The sequence below is a fragment of the Microcebus murinus genome, chromosome 7, assembly GCF_040939455.1.
Source record: "Microcebus murinus isolate Inina chromosome 7, M.murinus_Inina_mat1.0, whole genome shotgun sequence".
NCBI lineage: Eukaryota > Metazoa > Chordata > Mammalia > Primates > Cheirogaleidae > Microcebus > Microcebus murinus.
The window spans coordinates 43,113,574-43,140,372 of NC_134110.1; the positions used below are offsets into that span (position 1 = coordinate 43,113,574).

The 26,799-nt window shown below is 37.5% G+C and overlaps 1 protein-coding gene across 3 annotated transcripts in view; it reads right to left on the reverse strand.

Moving 5' to 3' along the window:
- Nucleotides 1–26,799, reverse strand: part of TBC1D31 (TBC1 domain family member 31) — a 74,550-nt gene that overhangs the window by 28,239 nt on the left and 19,512 nt on the right. For all 3 annotated transcript variants that reach the window (XM_012743313.2, XM_012743312.2, XM_076005049.1), the window contains 6 exons: nucleotides 25,125–25,276; nucleotides 15,253–15,412; nucleotides 12,287–12,487; nucleotides 7,991–8,167; nucleotides 4,774–4,853; nucleotides 4,552–4,698 (listed from right to left, as the gene is read on the reverse strand). In XM_012743313.2, coding sequence (XP_012598767.2) covers nucleotides 4,552–4,698; nucleotides 4,774–4,853; nucleotides 7,991–8,167; nucleotides 12,287–12,487; nucleotides 15,253–15,412; nucleotides 25,125–25,276 — 917 coding nt within the window. The remainder of the gene's footprint in view (nucleotides 1–4,551; nucleotides 4,699–4,773; nucleotides 4,854–7,990; nucleotides 8,168–12,286; nucleotides 12,488–15,252; nucleotides 15,413–25,124; nucleotides 25,277–26,799) is intronic.

Genomic DNA, 26,799 nt, shown 5'->3' on the forward strand with positions numbered 1-26,799 from the left:
GACTGTCAGTGAAAGAAAGAACTACCAACAAGTACTTAAGAGTGGCACTCATAATTTAAGAAGTGTAAAATCCTAAGACAGATGACAATTATAAGAAATTTTAGGTAACTTAATAGTTACTTCAGTAGCTTTTTTTTTTTTTTTTTTATTTTGGCATATTATGGGGGTACAGATTTTAAGGTTTCAATAAATGCCCATTTCCCCCCCTCCCCCCAAAAGTCTGAGTCTCCATCATGACCATCCCCCAGATGGTGCACATCTCACTCATTATGTATGTATATACCCGCCCCCCTCCCTTCTCCCACCTGCCCAATACCCTATTACTGTAGCACCTATGTGTCCACTTAGGTGCTACTCAGTTAATACCAGTTTGCTGGAGAATATATCTGGTGCTTGTTTTTCCATTCTTGGGATACTTCACTTAGTAGTATGGGTTCCAGCTCTAACCAGGAAAATATAAGATGTGCTATATCACCATTGTTTCTTAGAGCTGAATAGTACTCCATGGTATACATATACCACATTTTATTAATCCATTCTTGGATTGATGGGCACTTGGTTCAGTAGCTTTTATTAATAAAATCCATTCTTGATTCCCTACAATGGGGTTAATGAAAGAAAATATTTGCTATCTTTTCCTCTGAACTTGGAGAATTTATTATTTCTGAAGAATGCATGAAAATATTCATTTTTGAAGTAATGTACTCTCCTCTTTTAAATTCCATCTGCATCCGATGATAGACTAGTTTTTCTAACCAAAACACTTATGACTTTCAACCTTGAATACATGAACCCAAAAAGCAATGGAAGGCATTAACAGTGGACATTAGTATTTTGGCAAATGTCTGAACTGTGATGTCATCTTATGCACAGACTTATGGAAGCATATCAAGTGTGAAGATCAAATGGTAAAAATAAATAAATTCCCATTTCTTTTAAGTCAGGTCTTAGCAAAGTGATCTGATTTTTCTCCAATTCAAAAAGGCAGTATATCAAGAATTTACCCTTTGACTCAGTAATCAAAATTTATGAATTTATCCCAAAGATACACTTAAATTTAAAAAAGATTTATGGGCCTGGTGGAGTGGCTCGTGCCTGTAGTCCCAGCACTCTGGGAGATTGAAGCAGGATCGCCTGAGGCCAGGAGTTTGAGACCAGCCTGGGCAACATAGCTAAACATTTGTCTCTAAAAAATATTTTAAAAATTAAAAAAATAAAAATTAGCCAGGCATGGTGGTACATGACTATAATCCTAGCTACTCAGAAGGCTGAGGCAGGAGGATACCCTGAGCCAAGGAGTTCGAGGCTGCAGTGAGCTATGATTGTGCCACTGTACTCCAGCCTGGACAATAGAGTGACTATCTCCATTAAAACAACAAAAAAAGATTTATGGACAAAGCTAACTAATGCAGCATGCTTATAACAGCAAAAGACTGTAAACAATTCATTAATGGAGGAAAGGCCAAATAAATTACAGTGCATGTGTACAAGAAACACAACTATAAAAAAGAGGAATAACTTTTAAATGATATTCATATATTAAATATAAAAATCAGGGTACAGAAAACTATAATAGTACACAACCATCTACTTAAGGAAGGAAGGAAGGAAGACAAATACAGTTGCACATACAAATAAGATAATTTTTATTAAAAGGATTACTTATGGAGAGGAGAGGTAACAGAATAAAGAGAATAGAAGCCAGCCTGTTCTAAATATATCTTATTTTATAGATTTGATTTAGAAACATGTAAATGTCTTATGAAAGTATAAAACAAAATAAAAATTAAATATAAAAATTTTCAAAAAACTGAAAACAAATGAAACAAATACACCTGTGCAGTGAGTTAGAGCCACCATATAAAATTATTTCAAGTGACTTTAAAACAATAATTTGATTACACATGTCTAATGGGATATAACATAAGGAAAAAGAACTATAAAAAATATTTTGAATTGTTTTCAATAATCATAATGTGAGATATAATAGTCACTTTGTTACTATTTATAGTTACATAGTTTTTATTATATAGCACACATACCATTTTTCCCCCAAAATAAGACAGGGTCTTATATTTATTTTTCCTCAAGAAGACATCGTAGGGCTTATTGTGTTATTTTTTTTTAAGTACGGTATAACAATCTACATTTATTCAAATATAGTTAAGTCGTCTTCTTCTGGAACATCATCATAACTCTCCAAACCCCGAATTCCATCCTGAATTTCGTGGGACTCTATTTCCTTTAGAACCATTTGCCCCAGTCTCTCATGCCGAGCAACAGAGCTCTCATGGGGCAGATGAGAAGGGCTGCTCGTCTTCACCACTCCCTGAGGAAATGCATGGGTCATGCAGATACGTTATGTAGCCACGCCCATCACTAGGTCTTATTTTTCGGGTAGAGCTTATATTGTCCAAATGCTTAGAAATCCTGCTAGGGCTTATTTATGGGTAGGTCTTATTTTTGGGGAAACACGGTATATGGAATTTAAAACCATTGTGTGCGTATGTATAAAAAAATTAAGGAATTATGTCAACGCTGTTAGGAATCAGGATTCTTAGTATAACAGAAAAAGATAAAAATATAAAATCAAAGAAGCAATACACTTTGTAGTCCTAAATTTACATTGAAAATATCAGCATAAACCTGGCTCTATTCACTGAAAAGTCCTATATATTTAAACCTATGAGTTCATAATTAATATACTGATCACTCTGGGGGATTCCAGGGTAATCAATTTACTGTTCTGAAAACTGGTAAATAAATTTTTTTAAAAAGGTACATTTAACTTGCCTTTCCTATATGGGTTGTATCTTAGGATAACCAGAGAGTTGCTAATAGGAAGTTTTTCTTTATAGAAATTTTCTAGTTCATAAAAGGAGAAGGAATGATAGAATTATATTATCACTGTTTTACAAATCTCTGGAGAAATAATGAATCTAGGCAATAATCATCAATGGCCAGTAACATCACCAAAAGAGACAACCAGGTATCATAATCTTTCTGGCAGAAGTACATAAAACCATCTATAAAATTTTCTTGAAAAACAAAGAAACAAATACCAAAGCGGGTAAAATAAAAACCTTAAATCAAATCAAGCCCCTACCTCTAATTATCAGTTAAAGTCAAAAGAAAGAGAAACATGTTAAACAATACCATGGGAATATAATTAGCAAACCAGAATATGAAAGACTGTATAGGTTAGACGATCTGGTTTCTTCAACAAATACATTGTATGGAAAAAAAGACAGGGAGGGCTATCAGCCAAATGCAATGTGTGCACCTTGTATGGACCTTGATTTTAACAAGTTTACTATAACAAAAATTTTTAAGATAATTAGAGAAATATGAATGCTGACTGGATATTTGAGGATGTTGAAAAATTACTGTCAATTTGTGTGTGATAATGGTAGTGTGTTTATGTTAAAGAAAAGGAGTCACTATCCTTCAGAGATACTTATATAAATATTTAGCAGGGGGTGTGTGCGTTGGGATTTGGGTGTAGAGTGAGTGTGAATATCAATGCAATAAGGTTGGCCATGAGTTGGCAATTACTGAAGCTGAGTGATGGACATGAGGATATCCATTATATTATTCTATTTTTATTTATGCTTGAAATTTTTCATAATAAAAACTTTATTTTAAAAAAGGCTTAGGTTCTGGAGCCTGGGCTTAATCCCAGCTCTACCATTTGTGTGACTTGATCACATCAGCTAACCTCTCTACGCCTCAGTTTAAGTGTAAAATAAGTTAGACGTATATTTAGTAGTGCTTACCACATGAAAGGCACTTTAAGGGTTAGCTATTATTATTATTAACATTTACGGGGTGCTTACCTGTCCCAATAATCTTATGATGTTGGTGCTATTACCACCACTTTTAAATCAAGAAATTAGGGCTAAGAGAAGTAAAATGGAATGACTTACATCACAATTATTAAGTGGTAGAACAAAGATTCAAAAGTAGGTCTTTTGCCTTGAAATTCAATGTTCTTTCTACTGTTTCTTTGTTCTTTTAGATTAATATGAAAGATTCCTATTTTCCAGAACACAACACAAACTGATAGTCATATGTAATATATACATAAGTTTTATTTTTAAATCAAACAAACCTAGCTCTTGGGAGGCCGAGGCGGGCGGATTGCTCAAGGTCAGGAGTTCAAAACCAGCCTGAGCAAGAGCGAGACCCCGTCTCTACTATAAATAGAAAGAAATTAATTGGCCAACTGATATATATATAAAAAATTAGCCGGGCATGGTGGCGCATGCCTGTAGTCCCAGCTACCCGGGAGGCTGAGGCAGAAGGATCACTCGAGCCCAGGAGATTGAGGTTGCTGTGAGCTAGGCTGATGCCACGGCACTCACTCTAGCCTGGGCAACAAAGTGAGACTCTGTCTCAAAAAAAAAAAAAAAAAAAAAAATCAAACAAACCAATGTATCACACAAGGATGATTAGAAACGACCAAACAATATTTTGCAAGCAGAGGATTTTAAAACATTGCAATTGTTAGTTACAGGTTTCATACACATTGCAGCAATATACTGAACATACCTCTGTAATACTCTAAGTAGCTTCCTACTTTTGATGGGGTATTTCTTCTGAAGGTTGAGAAATGCCAGATGAGTACCCTTATCTATGAGGCTACTGAATGCAGTATGATTTTCAGGCAGTTGTAGCAGAGAGCGCCAAATGAACATTCTGAAATTAAAATATAACTTTAACCCAAAAAATGTTGAGTAAAATTGATTTAACATAAAAGAATTTTAATTTTACCTGTATTTTGTTGGATATTCACCATAGCCTTTTAGTAAGATTTGTAAACGCTTTTTGTTTAATCCATCTGACAATTCATTCTATAAAGACAAAAGCAGTATTAATAAGTGACATAATCATAAAATAGTAAAGATGATGAATGGTAATCTAGTCCACAGCAGCTTTCAAATTTTAGAACACATCACACAGTAAGAAATATTTTCACATTATGGGACTCTCTTCTCTCTCTTATTTTCCCTTTCTTGAGTATGCATATACATAGCAAACAAAGTTCATGACATATTACCTTCCTAGACTAGGGTTTGGCAAACTTTTGCCAAGAGGAAAATGAAGACTATTATGTTGGTATACAACCACTTAAGATGGAACCGTTTGAAAATATAAAAACCAGTCTTAGCTTAAGTAGCTGGATTGGGTCCATGAACTACCATTTGTATCAAGTGCAATGCATTCTGATGTTGTCAGCCACTCCCTCCACCCCCTCACACCCGACCCGCCACCATTTACCCCTTCCTTTATCTTAAAATTCTGAACAACAACTAGCATGAAAGTATCAAGGACACATCTGGTAGAAAAACTGATTGACTTCATCATTTTATCCTAGACAACACTCATAGACATTAGCTTCTGCTGACAGTCCCTTATATCTAAAACTTTTAATTTTTATCTTAATGGAAAAATTATATTTTATAGGCTTTAGGATTAGAGTCATTTACATAGATTATCTTAATTTGATCCTAAGAGCTTTGTGAAACAGATGAGATGTTGTCTTGCTTTATTTTAGAAAATGGGAAGGTCAGGCCGGGCACGGTGGGCTCATACCTGTAATCCTAACACTCTTGGAGGCCAAGGTAGCAGATTGCTTGAGCTCAGGAGTTCAACACCAGCCTGAGCAAGAGTGAGACCCTGTCCCTACTAACATTAGGAAAAATTAGCTGAGCATGGTGGCATGCATCTGTAGTCCCAGCTGCTGGGGGAGGCTATGGCAGGAGGATTGCTTGAGCCGAGGAATTTGAAGTTGCAATGAGCTATGATAATATCACTGCACTCTAACCAGAGTGACAGAGCAAGACTCTCTCTCAAAAAAAGAAAGAAATGAAAATGGGAAGGTCAGAGAAGTTGAGTGAATTGTTTAGTGACAAATTTGCTAAATCTTGGATCAAGACCCCAAGCCAGATTTTCTAACTTTAGGTTAGTACTCTATTTACCAGAATAAATGGGTAATCCAGTGTGATTAGATTGGGAAAATTTAAGATGATGAATGAAGATTCCCATATGAGTGCCACATACCAGATATAGAGGGTAACTAGCCCAGAACTAGAGCAATATGATCCAGGTAAGAGACACATTGATTGCTGTCATCACCAAGATACCTGCTGCCATTGAAGCCTTTTTTTTTTTTTTTTGAAACAAGGTCTTTTTCTGTTGCCCAGGCTAGAGTGCTATGGCATCAGCCTAGCTCATAGCAACCTCAAACTCCTGGGCTCAAGCAATCGTCCTGCCTCAGCCTCCAGAGTAACTAGAAGTACAGGCGCATGCCACCACGCTCGGCTAATCTAAAGCCTCTCTTTAAACAAAGGATAGAATGCCTGATGCTTCTGGCCTGAATTTTATCTGTCCTTGTCTTGACCATAAACTGATGAAGTTCCTAATTTCCCTTCCTGGTGCCAAAATTAGTTGAGGACATGCATTTCACCCCACAGAAGTGTTCTACTCTGAGGCACAGTTAAGAGATTAACAACAATTCATAATAAAATAGAACAATTATAACAATATGCCAGCATCACTACTCTTGTGTTTTGGGAACATAATTAAGCAAAATAAAGGTTACTGGAAACAGGCACTGTGATATCTTGACAGTTGACCTGATAACTGAGACGGCAACTAAGTGACTGATGGGAGGTAGCATGCATAGTGTGGATATGTTGGACAAAGAGATGATTCACATCCTGGCCAGGACAACACAAGATTTCATCACACTACTCAGAATGGTATCCAATTTAAAATTTATGAATTGTTTATTTCTGGAATTTTCCATTAATGTTTTTTGGACTGAGGTTGACTACAAGTAATTGAAACCATGGAAAGCAAAATTGCAGATAAGGACTATTGCACAATGTGAAAATACCAAGTGTTGGTTAGAATATGGAACAAAAAGAACTCTCAAATACTGCTGATGGGAATGTAAATTGGTTCAATCAAGCAATTGGGGAAAACTGACATTATTTACTAAACTCATCTATGGTATATCAGGAGTAGTTATCCTTGAGATAAAGGGGAGAGTGTCTGAAAAGCAGCTGATGATTCCATTTTTTGAATTAGCGCCAGTAATATGAGTGTGTTCAGTTGTGAAAATTCACTGAGTTACATACGTATGCATACTTTATTTATTTGTCAATAAAAAGTTTTAAAATTCCTTGAAAATAATATTAGTAATTTCTCTAATATTTATATTTTCTTTCTATTCGAAATAATATATGCACTTTGCAGAAAATTAGGAAAATATAAAAAATTTAAAGAAGAAAATATAATTCACTGAAATCTCTTCCCTCAAAGGTAATTCTACTACTAGTATCTTGGTTATCTCTAGGGAATTCAATGACTAGTGGGATAGAGAACAGGGAGAAAAGAAGGTATGCTTTTATTTTTTTTCCCTTTATAACCTTCTATATGAGCATTGTCTAACAGAAGAATAATAGGCCACAAACATAATTTAAAATTTTCTATGTACCATATTAAAAAAGTTAAAAAAAAAGAGGTAAACCCAAGTTTAATAATATATTTAACCCAATCTAACCAAAATACTATCAACATATAATCAACATAAAAATTATTAGTAAGATATTCTACATTCTTTTCTTCATATTAAGTTTTCTTAAATTTTCACACTTTCTTATTGAGTATTTTACACTCACAGCACATGTCAATTCAGACTAGCCATGCCTCAAGTACTCACCAACCACATGGGGCTAGGGGCTAGCATATTAAACAGTACAATTCTATACTGTTTGGCTTTATCAAAAAAAATAAATATGTTTTATACTTATGAGTATATTAAAAAGTTTAAAAAGCATATTATAATTTCAGTTACAGTTTTGTCTTATGTAATATTCCTTTAATTTCCAAGAGAGGGAAGAGTAATGATGGCTATATAGAAATCACAAGACTTGTCTACAGCAGAATCATGACAAAGACTTTAATTATCATATATTCTTACCTCTTTACTTTCAAAATAACCAGTTGGGTCTTGTTTTAATAGTCTAGTTTGTATTTTGCTTTCCCTGGATTTTGCTGGCTGCTGTACTCTTCCTGATGTTACCTTCATCTTAAGACCAACAGAACTCTGTTTATTCTTGGGAAAATTTTCAATCACTTTCATTAAAGGTGGAGGTGGCTAAAAGGAAAATAATACATATATATTTCAGTGGATATCCTTAGAAAATAAGCCTGTTTATGATTTTCAAAATTTGCTTTAATTTAACAACGTGCTTTAATATGTATAATTAATCTTCATTAATTACCTTCATTTGGGAAGGGAATGTATAAGTAAAATGTAAGTAAAATGTGTAAGTGTAAGTAAAACGTGTAAGTAAAATGTCTAAGAATGTTTTCTGGTTGACTAATAAAAGCAAATTTCTACCAAATTCCTTTGAAGAACATACTAAAGACACATGATTAACAACAGCAATAAATAGAATTTATTCCTTGAAAGCTAGCCTTAAATCATATAATACCAAACCATTTTTACATCTGCATGATAAAGTTAGTAGTGTGGCAATCATCTACAGCAGAAAAGGCACAGTTAGAGGTGTGGCCCTCTAGAATGCTGAGAGAAGCACTCTAATATTCTTCATGCTCAAGTGAAATTTCCGAGGGAGAGGAAACTCCCCAATGACTTTCCTCTGGAAGCATGGGATCCCTGCCTCTCTGTCCCCTTAGTTGTTTTAATATGCATAAAAACAGCTATTATTAATAGTTCCCTACTTACAGCTTAAAAAGCAGTTCAGACAGCATGACTTAGAATCCAAACCCTCATTTTTGTGAGGCCTATCAAACAGGGGGGAAAACACTCAAAACTTCAATTTACTTAAGGTAAAATGACTCACTAGAACACTTTATCCATAGATACTCTCTTTGAAAGCAACAGATCTTTCTTAATGAAAGGAAATTATTAGATAAGGTAACTTGGGCTTTCTAAGTTCTAAATACAATTAAAGCACAATGACCAATTTATAGTGTATGATTCAATTCTTCATCTATGGGAGGGAATTAATAGTGGCCTGACTTCTGAATATTACCCATCTTTAATATCCTTCAACTATTTTCTATCTGCCTTCAATCTATTCTTCTAAATTTTTATTAAAATTTCTATCCTTATGACACATTTTCCCCTGCTGGAATCTCATTCTCTACCACGCAGCATAACCTCCCAAAGGTTAGATCTTGAGATGTGACTTGATTTGACATACCTTTTAGGGTTAAAACTTCAACACATAATTATTCATTTACTTTGTTAGCACAATATCAGCAATCCTCCAAAGATAAGAAAATAAAGCTTAGGAAAGCATGGGACATAGGTGAGTTAAGATTTATAGAAAATACAGAGCTGAACATTTCTATAGCTTGGAACAGCCACAAAGACACTGATGATGTTGGTAATATGTCCAAACAGTAAAAATGATCTATTTCTAAGCTAGCTTTTCAGTTCAATGTGATCTCAACTTGTTCAACAAATAGTAGACATGAACTCAATGACTCACTCCTGCCATGGTTTTTCATCAATCTCTCCCTGCCTGTATTCAGAAGGTTTAGTTAGTACTATAAAATCAACTACTGAAGAGGCCAAAAACTCTCTCATTAAGAGCAGATAATAATATATTAATAAATTTTTATTTTATGAATAGATAAAATATATAAGCATATGTAATTATATAACACATATATAATAATATAAACAATAGCAGCAGAGTATAATCCCATATGTTTAGAGAAAATGTATGCATACACACACATACACAAAAACATATATATATAGTTGATTCTCATTATTTGCAGTAGTTCTATAAAGTCACCCTGAACACTCAATTAGTGAATGCTGAATCATTGCTCCTAGGGGAAATACAGTTAGGATCCTTAGACCCCAGGTCACAAGATTTTCATCAACCGATCAATACATAACCTTGTTTTATGTGTGTTTCTGTTTAAAGACACCTTATTCAATATATATTGATTCAGTATCATGGAACTCACAGCCTACACCACTGTAACTCATTCCTGAATGAGTCTATCTAACACACTCATGTGTTTTCTCTGTAAGTCTCATCACAGCCTTCCTGTGCTTAGGAACACTAAATACCACTTCAGCACTATGCTTGGGGGCCACTTTAAATAGTGAAATCACAACAAAAAGCCCCCAAATGCAAAAAACATGGCATTAAACAGACCACAAAAAGAATACCTGTTTGTACCATGAGAACTGAAACAAAAAGGCAAAGTATTACCTTGTTCAACTTTAGCTGGGAACAAGGGCATCAGGCAACAAAATTTTCATGGCTCTGTGCATGCCTGTGAATGACCATGCAAGCACTGAAAGGATTGATTTTGGAACTACAAATAAACTTTCTACATAGAGTAAGCAAATTCTCATATGCAGAATCCACAAATAATGAGGAGTGACTACATATGTTTACACACAGAGGAAAAAGATTAAGATAATATCCATCAAAATCATCTGATAATTGTCGTGGCCCAATTGCAGGATGGGGGATGAACACAGAAAGACACAAAAAAACACACAGACACAAAAGACGGTACAAGACTGCCGCCCCTGAAAGAAACACACAGCCACAAAAGAGGGTACAAGACTGCAGCGCTTAAAGCACCAGTCGTTTTATTTTTATACTGTTCAATTTGGCAAGCGTCCTGCAGCTATTTTCTCACGCCAGCTACTTTCCCAGCTACTTTATGGTACGTGACTTCCCACGGGCCAACAGTACCTGTTCCTCTAGACATAGCACAAGAGATGCCCTTCAACGTTTGATACCGTTTGCAGATAACAAGACACCTGACTTGGTTGCATAGCACAAGAGAAGAAGATGTTTGCATCCTGCCCTTCAACTGCCATGTGCGGATAACAGACAACCTTGGCTGGCGTGCGAAACCACAGGTCCTTGGCTGTTTGCAACGTCTGGTACCTGTTTGCAGGTTAACAGACAACCTTGGGTCGCATGTGAAACCACAGGTCCTTGACTGTTTGCCCTGAGGAACAGTTCTCTCTGCTGGTCAACAAGTCACATCTTGCCAGTTCTGGGAACAAGCAATGTGCTCCCATTCTGCTAACTTTGGGTCTCAGCCAATCTGACCCAGGGATGGCTTCTTCAGAGAATAGTGAGACTTTTGAGTGATCTGTATTTCTCTACTGCTTATCTGTATCTTTTGATTTTTTCTGCAATGAGACACTTAGTACTGTGTAATTAGGAAAAAATAGAGAAAGCACATAAAAAAGATCACTGTATTAGGAATCAGATCACCTGGACCTGCTCAGTCATTTGCTGTGTGATTAAGCTGGGGCACAACTTCTTTCTCTCTAAATTGAAAGGGTGATCACCAAAGTCCTTGTTAGTGCCACCAGAGTACAATTCCAGACTGGGAAGGCTGCGCACAGACAATATGACTTGTTAGCTGGGAGGGTTTTAGATAACCGTAAGAGAAGTAGTGTGTGCATTTTAGATGAAATGAATAGTGTAGATAACAGATGCAGAAATAAGAATGGTATCTATGGCGGATAATTAAGGAAGTTAGAAGTACAGGGAAACAAGTTAGACAAGTAGATAAGATTACAGAGAATACTGAGAGCCAGGCAAAAGTCTGGACTTAATTCAACAGGCAAAAGGAAGGAAGCCACTAAAGTAACAATATTTAAGAAATGATGATGGAAGCATTATTGTAGAAAAATGTTATATAAAAGATGGAATGAAGAGCAGGGTAGTGAGGGCTCTGAGTTTGGGATATTTGCTTAAATTACTGTTATTTAAAGTAGTTAATGAGGACCAATATAAGGATGGCTATTATGGAGATGGAGAACAGGCAGTGTATATATAGATATTCCAAATTTAAGAAATTACATGACTTAGTATTGACCAGATTTAGGAAATAAAGGAATAGGGCTTCAAGGTTTCTAGTCTATGAGATGGGAAGAAAGAGTGAGACAGAAATGACAAAACTAGGGTTGATGACCTCTTTTGGGAAGGAGCTCATGAGTGACACAGTTAATAAGATGACACAGTTAATGAGACACCAAACAGAAATGTCCTTTAGGAAGGCAGCAATTTAAGAATGGAGCATAAGTGAGAAATCAAGACTGGAGATGTGGCTTTGGGAGTAAGAGCAACAAAATATATCCAGAAAAATGTGAAAGTTCCAACACAGAAAATAGTAGCATAAAGATTTTATTCTTGATAATACAATATTTAAGTGTTTTTAGAAAACTAATGTTGACTACTTGATCACATACCTTATTTATTTCTTGTGTTAAAGCCTGAACAGAATATATGTTTAGACTTCCATTTTCCATAATAGATGCAATGTACCGTCCATGTGGGCTAATTACTGAGGAGCTAATTCCTTCATCAAGGCTCCCAATTTCAAAGAGAAGTTTACAAGTTTGTATATTGACAAATCTCATAATACCATCTTGACTCAGCACTCCAAGAACCTACAGGTAGAGAGAAACAATATAAGTTCCTAAAAACATCTGAAAGTCAAATGACTGACAGTCAAATTACATACACATATATACATATGTATGTAATATGTGTATTTTTACATATATTTATATTACATATTTTTGAGAAGGGCAATTGGAGGAGGTTCTATTCTCATGAGCTATTATGTATTTTAAAATCACTAATTATGGCTCATATGTTGATTTGCCCTGTTCAGGCTCAGATGAGTCTGGCTGTAACCAGAACCAGTAAGGAACCCATCATGGTGGACTATGGGCATGTGACCTAAGAATCTTCTCTTTCCACAAGCAGTCCTCATCCACTAATGACATACACAGTGGACAGAGATCACACAGTGCTATGGTTTGAATATGTGCCCCCAAAAGCATATATGTTGGAAACTTAATCCTCAATGCAACAGTGTTGGCAAGCGGGGCCTATTCAGAGGCTAGGCCACAAGGGCTCTGTCCTGGTGAATGGATTAATGCCATTATTGCAGGAGTGGGCTTGATACACAAGGATGAGTTGAGCCCCCTCTTCCCTACCCCCACTCTTGTGCTATCTGCTTCCATACCCATGTGATGCCTTCTGCCATGTTACGACACAGCAAGAAGGCCCTCAGCAGATGCCAGCTCCCTGCTCTTGGACTTTCCTACCTCCAGAACCATGAGAAATAAGCTTCTATTGTTTATAAATTACATAGTGTAGTATTCTGTTACAGTAGCATAAAACAGACTAACACAGGCAGTTCCTAACTCTGACCTCCACACTGTCAAAAGTAAGAAGGGTAGAAAGTTTGTTTTCCTCTACCATTCCCATAGTTAAATCAGAGCTAACATCAGCCCTGCTGCCCCCACACAAACCTGTGACTTCCAATGAGGCAACCCACTGTCTGCCTATCTTCAGGTATTTCAACTAACATTTGTGGAGTGAAAAGAGTTTGTGAGTTGCAAAGGTAGTTGAGGGGTAGGAGGGAAGCTAGTCTTTTAAGAAAAAAAAAATTTAAATTTTAACTCAAACCATTTGAGAAATTTAAAACGTAATAGGAAAGTTTAAGCAAAGAAATCCCTCTGCTGCCTTGTCTAAGTACAGGTTCTTTTCCTAGTGCCAATAGCTGGTAAGTGGTGCCACCATGTAATTGCTTGAAATGCCAATGTCACTTGTATACAAAAGACCATAAAAGGCAGTTTGGAGGTGACAATCGATAAAATGTCCTTCTGTTGGTAGGCTTGTAGGAAACAAACCCCCTCATTTGCAGTTGATGCTACCCCTCTGGAGGGCAATTTGTCGAGATCTATCCAAATTACAGATGCACGTAACCTTTATGCCACTATTTCAACTCTGAGATTTTATCTTACAAATAGGGTTTGTGAAATGACATTTGGAAAAAGTTATTAATTGCATGGTATTTGTAATAGAAAGGGACTAAAAATAGGTTAAGAGCCCAATAATAGAGGACTGGTTGAAAAAACTGTGAAACACTATGCAGCTGTAAAAAGGAAGTTCTGTACTGATATATAGAACAATCTCCAAATTAAGGAGGAATAAAAGGCAAAATGCTGTATAAAGAAGTGGGAAAAACAACACTATATGTAACAACACTGGTTATGGGGAAGAGCTGAATAACTAGACAAATGGGAGAGAGGAGTGAAAGACTTACTACTGTATGCTTTTTATGTTTTCAACCATGGGAATGTATTACCTATTTAAAAATTAAGTAAAATAGATATGATGCATATATATATATATATACACACACACACATTATATATATATATACACACACATTTTATATATATATACACACACACATACACACACACACACACACACAAAATATATATCTGTTAAAGTGTGAGATCCATGACAGTCAATTTAAAATAAGAAAGTTGGACCAGTCATGGTAGCTTATGCTTGTAATCCCAGCAGTTTGTGAGGCCAACACAGGATTGCTTGAGACCAGGAGTTTGAGAAAAGCCTGGGCAACATAGCAAGACACCTGTCTCTACAAAAAATAGAAAAATTAGCCAGGTGTGGTGCTGCACACTTGTAGCTTTGCTAGTCAGGAGGTTGAGACAAAAGGATCACTTGAGCCCAGGAGCTCGAGGCTGCAGTGAGCTATGATTGTACCACTGTACTTCAGCCTGGGTGACACAGCGAGACCCTATCTCTAAAAAAAGAAAATCTAAAAAAATAAACAAAAAAATAAAGTTAAGGTGGTGGGGATGGGGAAAAAGCATTTTGTAAACTAAAAAAAGTTACAAATCAAACATGTTTCACAGGAATGAGGCAAACAGTTATGGTAAATAAAACGAAGTACAACAAAATGAGAAAAGTTTAGTTATACTTCCACATTTAATACTTACAATTAACAGGAGTATTGACAAGTTGCTCAATGTTTAGTGTTATAATCTGTAAACTGGGGTGAATACTTTTCCTGCCTATGCTCAAAGAATTAAGGTTCAAATAAAAAAATAACATGCCAAAGCACCCTGCAAACCATAAAGTGGAACTTAAAGTATATTTATAAAAAGAGTAAATTTTAACAACACTAAAAAAAAAAAAAAAAAGAGTAAATTTTCAGTAATATAATGAACATAAGATTTTGAATTTGTTTTCATTTCTAGACTCTTTCACTAAAATAATATATTTGTAATTTCAAATTCTTTTAAGTCAAGTAAGTAGAGCTGATACAGTTCAGAAATGGACATAATTTTTCTCAAAAAGTACAATGTCCTACATTTATGTTACTAACCTGATTAGAACCAGCATCAAAACTATCAGGAAGAAATTCTAGATGGCGAATGGCTCGAACTTTAGTAGGCATCTGGATAATTCTAAAGAGCTGTGTAGCCTCCAGGCACCACAAATGAAGATGATTTGATTTGCCTCCAGCAGCCAGGATTCGGCCATCTCTACATAACAAAAAGGTAAGAAAGTAAGCTGAACTGAATTGTTTATAGCAGCACCATCCAACAGAACCTTCTGCAATGATAGAAATTGCCATATCCATGCTGTCCAATATGCTTGCCACTAGTCACATGTGATTACTAAGCACTTGAAATGTGGCTAATGCTACTGAGGACATTACTTTTAAATTTTATTTAATTTTTATTAATTTAAATAGTCACACAGCTCAGGTTTATGGTGTATGTATGTATGTGTATGTGTGTGTGCATGTATGTGTGTGTGTATGTATGTGTGTGTGTGTGTGTGTGTGTGTGTATATAAAATTTGCTGTTCTAAGGCCCCAGCTTAACAAACATTTGGTTTGATGACTTGGAGGTTTTCTGAATAACATTTACTTTATAGTATAATCTGAAAGTCACTTACCACTATCCAACTTTCTGTATTTCACACACTACTATACAAAATTAGTAGTGCATTGCAATATGAAAATACAAAAGTGCTCCAACTTTTTTTCTGCTCAAAGAAAGCTACTTTATGCTTACAAGATACAAAAAGAATAAACTGTATTGACTTGCAAGGCTGTTACTCATTCATTCAATAAGGACTTGTAAAGTATCTATTATAAGCCAGATATCATTCCAGAAACCAGGGACACAGTAGCAAACAAGTCAGGTAGATTGCACAAGTCAGGTAATCCTGCTCTTATGGGATTTTCAGTCCAGAGGAAGGCAAATAAACAAATAAATGAACCTGACCGCAGCTGGTGATAAATTCTACAGAGAACTATAAAAAGAGATGATAAAAGCTCCGGAAAGGAGGAAAATCTGCTATCTGAATGACATGAATGGGCCAGTCATGGAATGAGTTGGAGTAAGAATTCTACACTGGTGAGTATTCCATACTGGCCAGTACAAAAGTGCTGAAAAAGGAATAAGGTTAGTACACAAAGAAAAAATAAGAAGCCACCCTCAAGTGTGCCTAGAGCAGAGTAACAGGAAGGAGGTGAGAAGAAGAAAGAGAGGGAGGCCTAGGCCATATGAGAGAAGGCCTCAAGGGATACTGGGGGTGGGGAAAGTATAGGGGGATAAATAGAAAAGTGACATGATCTGACTTAATGATTTAAAAAGACTATCTGCAGTGCAGAGATTGACTTTAGGAAATGAGATTGAAAGCAAGGAGACCAAACAGGAGACTACTATAGCAGTCTGAAAGAGACTAAGGTAGCTTGGACTAGTGTAATACTTGTAGCAATGGACAAAAAAAATTAACCAACTCAATAAATAGTTTGGTACAATTGAGGGGATTTAGGACTTAGGAAGTTGACAGAAGAGATTTCCTAGGCCTTTCCACTGAAAAGGCCTAGAAACAATTATCAGCCCAGTCACAATGAGTTTCCCTAGCATCCAAATAAGGGTCTTGAAGTGCCATTTCTTCCCACTAAAATGAACCCAGACTCTTTAGAGAAGTAGTTGATTCCAGGCTTGGGGCAGGAATTGTACAAGATGAACTTGGAACATCTTGTCATACAAGAAAGCATGAAAGCTATCACAGACAACTAGAGTTGTACCAAAAGGATTCAAAAGCCAAGCTAAAGAGGATCCTACTGGTCAAAGCTGAGAGAACTGGAGCATTACTAAGAATAATAAGTGCAATGTATTAAAACATATCAACTATGTTAAATCCACAAGTTTACAAAGATTAAAGATAAAAAACTTCATTGGCCACCTTTGAAAGATGCCACTAAACCAATTCATTACTTTGAAAAGTGGTTAAGAAAAAGGAAGGAAATCAAGCACTTATCTTGTCTTTCCTTTACAAACCGCACATCAAAATAACCAAAAGGTTGATGAGAGAAAGTTTTATTTCTAGAAGGTTTCTAGTTAGTAAATGAAAGAATGATAGATTTAGAATGGCACCACTCTGCTAACTTCTAATGCAATACTGGATCTAGGTACTGATCAGCAATGGCTACTAACATCACAGGAGGCTGGGCCAGTGGCTAGTACCCATAATCATAGCACTGTGGGTGGGAAGACTGCTTGAGGTCAGGAGTTCAACACCAGCCTGAGCAAGAGCAAGACACTGTCTCTACAAAACATAGAAAAATTAGCCGGGCATGGTGGTGTCAACTGTAGTTCCAGCTACTTGGGAGTCTGAGGCAGGAGATCGCTTGAGCCCATGAGTTTGAGGTTGCTGTGACCTATAATAACACCACCACTCTCTAGCCAGAGTGACAGAGCAAGACTCTGTTTCAAAAAAAAAAATAGTAATAGGAGGGAATCAAGATGGCGGAGGAGAAACATCGCCAGACAGAGTGTCTCAGCAGAAAAGACAGATTCTAGCAGAAATTAGAAGAAAGAAGCAAGAAGACGAGCCTACATTGGACGAGGGTCGGAAGAAGTACCTGAGACCACGGGAGACTCCACAGGAGGAGGTTGTGGAAGAGAACTGGAAGCTGGGACCGCCGGAGCAGCCCAGAGACCAGCGGGAAGGGTAGGTGTATAGGCCGTTTCCCCTCCCCTGCATCCAGGACTGCTGGTGGGCTCCCCAGTGAGTGAAGAGACCAGCAGACACCAGCCCAGCGACGGCCGCCGCCAGTGACCGGTAAGCCAGTAGTGGACGCTGCACCAGGCTCCCAACTCCCTCGGGGCACCTCCCTGTGGACTGACCCGAGCCGCACGCAGGCGCCATATAGCCTCCTTCTCCCCTCCCCCGACCCTACCTGGGCTGCCCAGAGAGACAATACAGCCACCAGCCGGAGGAACCTACAGGGAACGGGACCTTCCCTTTAGGGGCCCTACAGCTGACTAAGGGGAACTCAGACTGTGAGCTCTCTACCCACCACTCCTCCCAGGTGCTGCTGGCGAGGTGTTCCCAGGAGAACGGTGCAGACCCTGAGGCTGAGAGACATAGACTCAGCTTGGGCTTCCTGTGGGTGAATTGGGACTAGCACTGCTCTCCCTGGTGGGGATATAGTTTGAACTCTGGGACCCAGAGGTCAGACCTGCAGACCAGATCCTGTGCACCGAGGTCTCGCATTGCCCGGGGCACAGAAGGGATATACGTGAACAGCCTACTGAGGTGTGTGTGCCTTCAGGGGCAGATCAGTGTCCTAGAGGGCAACCCTCCTCACAAAAGGAGGCCGTGCCCCCAGCCCAGGTGGCGTTTCTGCTCAGGGAACATCCCTGCTGGCATCATAGTCTGGGGAGGCCTGGTGCCGTGTGGTCTGGCCTGCTGGCAGAGGCCCAGGAGTAGCTGCGGAGTTGGGGACGGTGGAAAGAAACGAGGCCCACTCCAGACTGTGGGTCTCAGACAGCCCCACCCCCACACGCAGACTTTCTAGCTGAGCAGGGCCGTTCCAGCCCCTCCCTGACAGCTTTTCCTGGAAGCAGAGAACAGAACTTTGACCCCTGCTAACGGCATTGGTGGTGCCTCAGGGCAGGCTTACCCAACCCAGCTCCGCCCAGACTCTCTCCTAGACCAGCCCTAACTGAGGGAGAGAAAAGGACACACTTCGAAGTCCCAGGGCCCCACCCACCACCTGAGGCACTAGAGTGCCTTTCTACAAGAACAAGAGCTGATAAGAGGACACAGAAACAACAGCGTAGCCTGTTCCTGCATGCAAGTGCCACCTACTGACAGGGAGGACAACCTGCACACCTTTCTCACGGCACCTACTGACTTATTATACAGAGAGTGGTCAAATCTCACCCACAGACACCACCAACTGGGTCAGAAACTAAACAAGGCGTGTGTATACTTAAACAAAAACCTAAAGAAAACAAACAACAACTGATCGACATGGGAAGAAATCACCGAAGCAACTCAGGAAATATGAAGAACCAAATGGAAAACACACCACCAAAGAGGAGCACCAGCCCCCTAGAAACAGACACCAACCAAAATCAGGCAACCAAAATGACAGAAGAGGAATTTCGCATGTGGATCAAAAGAAAACTCACTGACCTGCAAGAACAACTCAATAACCAACACAAGGAAACCACAAAAAGCCTCCAGGACCTAGAACAAAAATTCACTAAAGAAATAGACACAATGAAGAAACGTTTAACCGAACTCCTGGAAATGAAGAATCAATTCAGGGAATTACAAAATACAGTGGAAAGTCTCAAGAACAGGGCAGATCAAACAGAAGAAAGAATCTCAGAGATTGAAGATAACACCCTCGAACTAAATAAAGCAGTCACAGAGATAAAGCAGAGAAACAAGAGAAAAGAGTAAAGCCTACAAGAGATGTGGGATTATGTGAAGAAACCTAACGTGAGAGTCATAGGGTTACCAGAAGGGGAAGAAGACAACACTCAAGGGTTGGACAAGCTATTTGAAGATATAATAGAGGAAAATTTTCCAGGCCTTGCTCAAAATCTCGATATACAAGCTCAGAGGACCCCTGGGAGATTCAATGCAAACAGGAAGACATCACGACATGCAGTCATCAGACTGACCAAAATATCAACTAAAGACGCCCTTCTAAGAGCTGTAAGACGGAAGAAGCAAGTAACATACAAGGGAAAGCCAATTCGAATAACACCAGACTTCTCTAATGAGACTTTACAAGCAAGGAGACACTGGGGCCCCATTCTCACTCTTCTGAAAGAAAACAATGCCCAGCCTAGAATCTTATTCCCTGCAAAACTAAGCTTCATATATGAAGGAGAAATAAAGACATTCTCAGACAAGCAAAGGCTCAGAGAATTCACCAAGACAAGACCAGCCCTACAAGAAGTACTCAAAACAGTGTTATGCACAGAACACCATAATAAAAACTCAAAAATATAAAAACAACCAAAACCCAAACATTAAAGGCCAGATAATACAATGGCTCAAGAGAGAAATCAAAGCAACAACATCCAACCCAACAGAATGAACAATAATCTACCTTACCTATCAGTTCTCTCAATAAATGTGAATGGCTTAAACTCTCCACTCAAGAGACATAGGCTGGCTGAATGGATAAGAAAATACAGGCCAAGTATATGCTGTCTTCAGGAAACACATCTAACCTCCAAGGATGCATACAGACTAAAAATAAAAGGGTGGAGATCAGTATTCCAAGCAAATAGAAGCCAAAAGAAGGCTGGCATGGCAGTTCTAATTTCAGACAATTTAGTTTTTAAACAAAAAAAATTAGTGAAAGAAAAAGAGGGTCATTATATAATGGTGAAGGGTACAGTTCAACAAGAAGAGATAACAATTTTAAATATATATGCATCCAACTTAGGTGCACCCAGATTCATAAAGCAAACCTTACTGGAGCTAAGCAAATGGATTAATAGCAACTCTATAATCGCCGGAGATTTCAACACCCCACTGACGGCACGAGACAGATCCTCCAAACAGAAAATTAATAAAGAAATAATGGACTTAAACAAAACTCTAGAACAATTGGGTCTGACTGACATTTACAGAACATTCTACCCAAAATCCACTGAATATACGTTCTTCTCATCAGCTCACGGGACATTCTCTAAGATTGACCATATCCTAGGACACAAAGAAAATCTCAAGAAATTAAAAAAAATAGAAATCATACCATGTACCTTCTCAGATCACAGTGGAATAAAACCAGAAATCAACCCTAACAGAAACTCACATTTCTAAACAAAAATGTGGAAATTAAACAACCTCCTACTAAATGATTATTTCATAAATGAAGAAATCAAGACGGAAATAAAAAAATTCTATGAAGAAAACGACAATGGAGAGACAAGTTATCAACTCCTCTGGGACACAGCTAAAGCAGTTCTGAGAGGAAAGTTTATCTCCATAAATGCCTATAACCAAAAGACAAGAAGATCACAAATAGACAATCTAATGAAACGACTCAAAGAGCTGGAAAGAGAAGAGCAGACCAACCTGAAACCCAGCAGAAGAACTGAAATCAACAAGATCAAATCAGAACTAAACGAAATTGAAAACAGGGAAGCTATTCAGGCGATCAATAAAACAAAAAGTTGGTTCTTTGAAAAAATAAACAAAATTGACACACTATTGGCTAAGCTAACGAAAAGCAGAAAAGAGAAATCTCTAATAAGCTCCATCAGGAACAAAAACGGAGATATCACAACTGATCCCAAAGAGATACAAGATACAATTTATGAATACTACAAAAATCTTTATGCACACAAACTGGAAAATGTGGAGGAAATGGACAAATTTCTAGAAACACACAGCCTCCCTAGGCTCAACCAGGAAGAAATAGATTCCCTGAACAGACCAATCTCAAGAGCTGAAATAGAAACAGCAATTAAAAATCTCCCTAAAAAGAAAAGTCCCGGTCCAGATGGCTTCACACCTGAATTTTACCACACTTACAAAGAAGAACTAGTACCTATCTTGCAGAAACTATTCCACAACATCGAGAAGAACGGAAACCTCCCCGACACCTTTTATGAAGCGAATATTACTCTGATACCAAAACCAGGAAAGAATGCAACAAAAAAAGAAAACTACAGACCAATATCCCTAATGAATATAGATGCAAAAATTTTCAACAAAATCTTAGCTAACCGAATCCAGACACTTATCAAAAAAATAATCCACCACGACCAAGTGGGCTTCATCCCAGGGATGCAGGGATGGTTCAACATATGTAAATCTATAAATGCAATTCACCACATAAACAGAAGCAAAAACAAAGACCACATGATTCTTTCAATAGATGCAGAAAAAACTTTTGACAAAATTCAACACCCTTTCATGATACGAACACTTAATAAAATAGGCATCCAAGGAACATACCTAAAAATGATACAAGCCATATATGACAGACACATAGCCAACATCATACTGAATGGGGAAAAATTGAAATCATTCCCACTTAGAACTGGAACCAGACAAGGCTGCCCACTATCTCCACTTCTGTTCAACATAGTGCTGGAAGTCTTGGCTACAGCAATCAGACAGGAAAATGGAATCAAAGGTATCCAAACAGGGGCAGAAGAGATCAAACTTTCACTGTTTGCTGATGATATGATATTATATTTAGAAAACCCCAAAGATTCAACCAAGAAACTCCTGGAACTGATCAATGAATTTAGTCAAGTCTCAGGATACAAAATCAATACACAGAAATCAGAGGCATTCATATACGCCAACAACAATCTAATTGAGAACCAAATCAAAGACTCAATTCCCTTCACAATAGCAACAAAGAAATTAAAGTACCTAGGAATATACTTAACCAAGGAGGTAAAAGACCTCTACAGGGAGAACTATGAAACACTGAGGAAGGAAATAGGAGAGGATGTAAACAGATGGAAATCCATACCATGCTCGTGGATCGGCAGACTCAATATCATCAAAATGTCTATACTACCCAAACTGATCTACAGATTCAATGCAATACCTATTAAAATCCCATAGCATTCTTCACAGATATAGAAAAAATAATTTTACGCTTCGTATAGAACCAAAGAAGACCCCAAATATCAAGAGCAATTCTAGGCAACAAAAACAAAATGGGAGGCATTAATATGCCAGATATCAAACTATACTACAAAGCTGTAGTAATTAAAACAATCTGGTATTGGCACAAAAATAGGAATATTGACCAGTGGAACAGATCTGAGAATCCTGATATAAAACCATCCTCATATAGCCATCTAATCTTTGACAAAGCAGACAAAAACATATGCTGGGGAAAAGAATCCCTTTTCAATAAATGGTGCTGGGAAAACTGGATAGCCACTTGTAGAAGGCTAAAGCAGGACCCACACCTTTCACCTCTCACAAAAACCAACTCACGCTGGATAACAGACTTAAACCTAAGGTATGAAACTATTAGAATTCTAGAGGAAAATGTTGGAAACACTCTCCTAGACATCGGCCTAGGCAAAGAGTTTATGAAGAAGTCTCCAAAGGCAATCACAGCAGCAACAAAAATAAATAAATGGGACATGATGAAACTACAAAGCTTCTGCACAGCCAAAGAAATAGTCACGAAAGTAAACAGACAACCTACAGAATGGGAGAAAATTTTTGCATCCTACGCATCTGATAAGGGGCTGATAACTAGAATATACTTAGAACTCACGAAAATCATCAAGAAAAAAATCAAATAACCCTATTAAAAAGTGGGCAAAAGACTTGAACAGAAACTTTTCTAAAGAAGACAGAAGAATGGCCAACAAACATATGAAAAAATGCTCCACATCTCTAATCATCAGGGAAATGCAAATCAAAACCACAATGAGATATCACTTAACTCCAGTGAGATGGCCTTTATCAAAAAGTCTCCAAATAACAAATGCTGGCGTGGATGCAGAGAGAGAGGAACACTCCTACACTGCTGGTGGGACTGCAAACTAGTTCAACCTCTGTGGAAAGCAATATGGAGATACCTTAAAGCGATACAAGTGAATCTACCATTTGATCCAGCAATCCCATTACTGGGCACCTACCCAAAAGATCCAATGACACTCTACAAAAAAGACACCTGCACTCGAATGTTTATAGCAGCACAATTCATAATTGCAAGGCTGTGGAAACAGCCCAAGTGCCCATCAATCCAAGAATGGATTAATAAAATGTGGTATATGTATACCATGGAGTACTATTCAGCTCTAAGAAACAACGGTGATATAGCACATCTTATATTTTCCTGGTTAGAGCTGGAACCCATACTACTAAGTGGATTATCCCAAGAATGGAAAAACAAGCACCACATATACTCACCAGCAAACTGGTATTAACTGAACAGCATCTAAGTGGACACATAGGTACTATAGTAATAGGGTATTGGGCAGGGGGGAGGGGGACAGGTATATACATACATAATGAGTGAGATGTGCACCATCTGGGGGATGGTCATGCTGGAAACTCAGACTTGTTGGGGGAGGGGGGAAGGGCATTTATTGAAACCTTAAAATCTGTAATATGCCGAAATAAAAAAAAATAGTAATAATAAAAACTAAAATATCACAAGTGTCTATGTTGATCCTGATAACAGTATACAATCTACCTATATTAGCTTCTTATCTTTGAATCAGATCAAGCCTCCAGTTTTCAGGAAATACAGGTATAACCAGTGCACAGGAAATGCATAGATGACAGTAGATCATATTAAACAAGGCTACATGAACAAAAGAGCAAAATCCAGATTATAGAAAATTCCACAGGAGAAATAATCAGTTCTTTAACAAATAAACTACAAGAAAAATAAAAAGAGGAATATATCAACAAAATACAATGTATGAACCTTATTTTTCTCCTGATTTGAGCAAATCAACCATAAAAAAACAGTTATTGAACAAATCAGGGAAATTTTAACAACTAGATAATATGACAATATTAAAAAATTCTTGTCTATTTTTAAAAAATGTGATAACAATACTATGGTTGTTTCAAAAAGGGTCCCTACTTTCTTAGATACAAACTGAAATACTTATGAATGAAATGACACGCTTAGGTTTTGTTTTAATGCATGGAGAAGTAGATAATTATAGATAAAAATAGGAGTGGCCATCAGTTGATGATTATTGTAGCTGATGAGAGTACTTTCTATTTTCATTTCTCTATTTCTATTTTCTTTATACAATAAAGTAAAAAAAACCAAAAAGTCAGCAGACCGTATCTAAATTTGAAGGAAACTGTTTTTCATATGACAAGATACTGAATGAAAACTAAATTAAAATTTGTAATTTTTCTCCAGAAATTAAACTTCTTAAAAAATCCCCAGTGTCTTAAAATGCACATTACCTGGTCACAGCAAACACTTTGTATGATATGCTAGAGCTTTCAGGTGGAGCTGGCAATTGATATTTGCAAAACAGTGTGTCACATTCCCATGCAAAGATGGAATTATCTTTAAAACAGCTGATGATGGTATTACTTAATGGTAGAAAGAAAACCTAAAGAGGAATAGAAAAAGTTTTCATGTAAGGTTCATATCACCTGCTTTAAATTTAAAATTGTAAAAGTAGTCAATTTTTCTTTATCAAAATTATCTTTTCTTAAACTGAAGAAAACCCTCAGGCTCAAGCAATCCTTCTGCCTCAGCCTCACCAGTAGATGGGACTACAGGTACACCCCACCAGACCTGGCTAATTTTTTCTATTTTTAGTTGCCTGGCTAATTTTTTCTATTTTTAGTAGAGATAGGGTCTCACTCTTGCTCAGGCCAGTCTTGAACTCCTGAGCTCAAGCAATCCTCCCACCTCGGCCTCCCAGAGGATTACAGGCACTGCTCCAGGTACGAAAATATTTTATTCTAATTTCCATTTTTCTATTACACAAGCACTAAACAATGCTTCCTTTTGATAACATAAAATTTTAACTGAAACTGACCAACATTTTCTCATAAGAGCTTCAATGGCCTAAAATATAATTTTGCGTGTCATCTATATGAAACACATAATGCACTATGGAACATACTGATTAAAATAATATATTCAGGACTAATGCCAATAAGACATAACAAAAAAAGCTAACTCATCATACATCAGATGCTGACACACCAGGCATGGGCCTGACCCAGCTCCTCACTTTTGTCCTTGGCTCAGTTTGCCAAAGACAATTTCTGATAGTCCTTTTGCTAACAGATTCACTGTGTTAGGGAGATATATAATAGGAAGGCCTTATTGAAAGAATGTGCAATGAAGACATTATAATGTATAATGAATGTATTAAAATAGTTTCAAAACTGATGTCAAAATGTGACTTAAGAAAATTCTTATTATAATTAGCAGTCATTTTTCTGGAAAAGTAATAAAGTTTATTCCTACTGGGAGAAGCAAAAGCCTAAAAGTTAATGAGCATCAACTGCTATTTTAGGGGAATAGCTGTGATAGATTATTGCCTGCATGATTATTCATTACTAGGTTTGTGATTTTAATTGCCAGATTTTAATGATTATTAAATTGTTCCTAATGAATCATGTCATTATTATTTAGACAGTGTCATCTCTTGGGAAACATGAAAACTCAGGAAAAACTTCAGAAACATTAACAAAATGTACTTCGGGGGGGCCAGTTTCACAAATGGGCTGTAGTTTTTCCTTGTAGAATATGAAAATCCTAAGCTTTCCAATTCAGTTTTAGGAGGCACATGAGCTCTTTTCAAGGTTCAAAGAGTTCAGGACAGCCAGGCGTGGTGGTTCACCCCTATAAGGCCAGCTACTCAAGAGGCTGAGGCAGGAGGATCACTTGAGAGCAGGAGTTCAAGGCTGCCAGGAGCTAAGATTGTGCCACCACACTCCAGCCTGGGCCACCAAGTGAGACTGGATTTCAATCAATCAATAAAAAAATTTTTTTTTTTTTTTTTGAGACAGAGTCTCACTTTGTTGCCCAGGCTAGAGTGAGTGCCGTGGCGTCAGCCTAGCTCACAGCAACCTCAAACTCCTGGCTCAAGCAATCCTTCTGCCTCAGCCTCCCAAG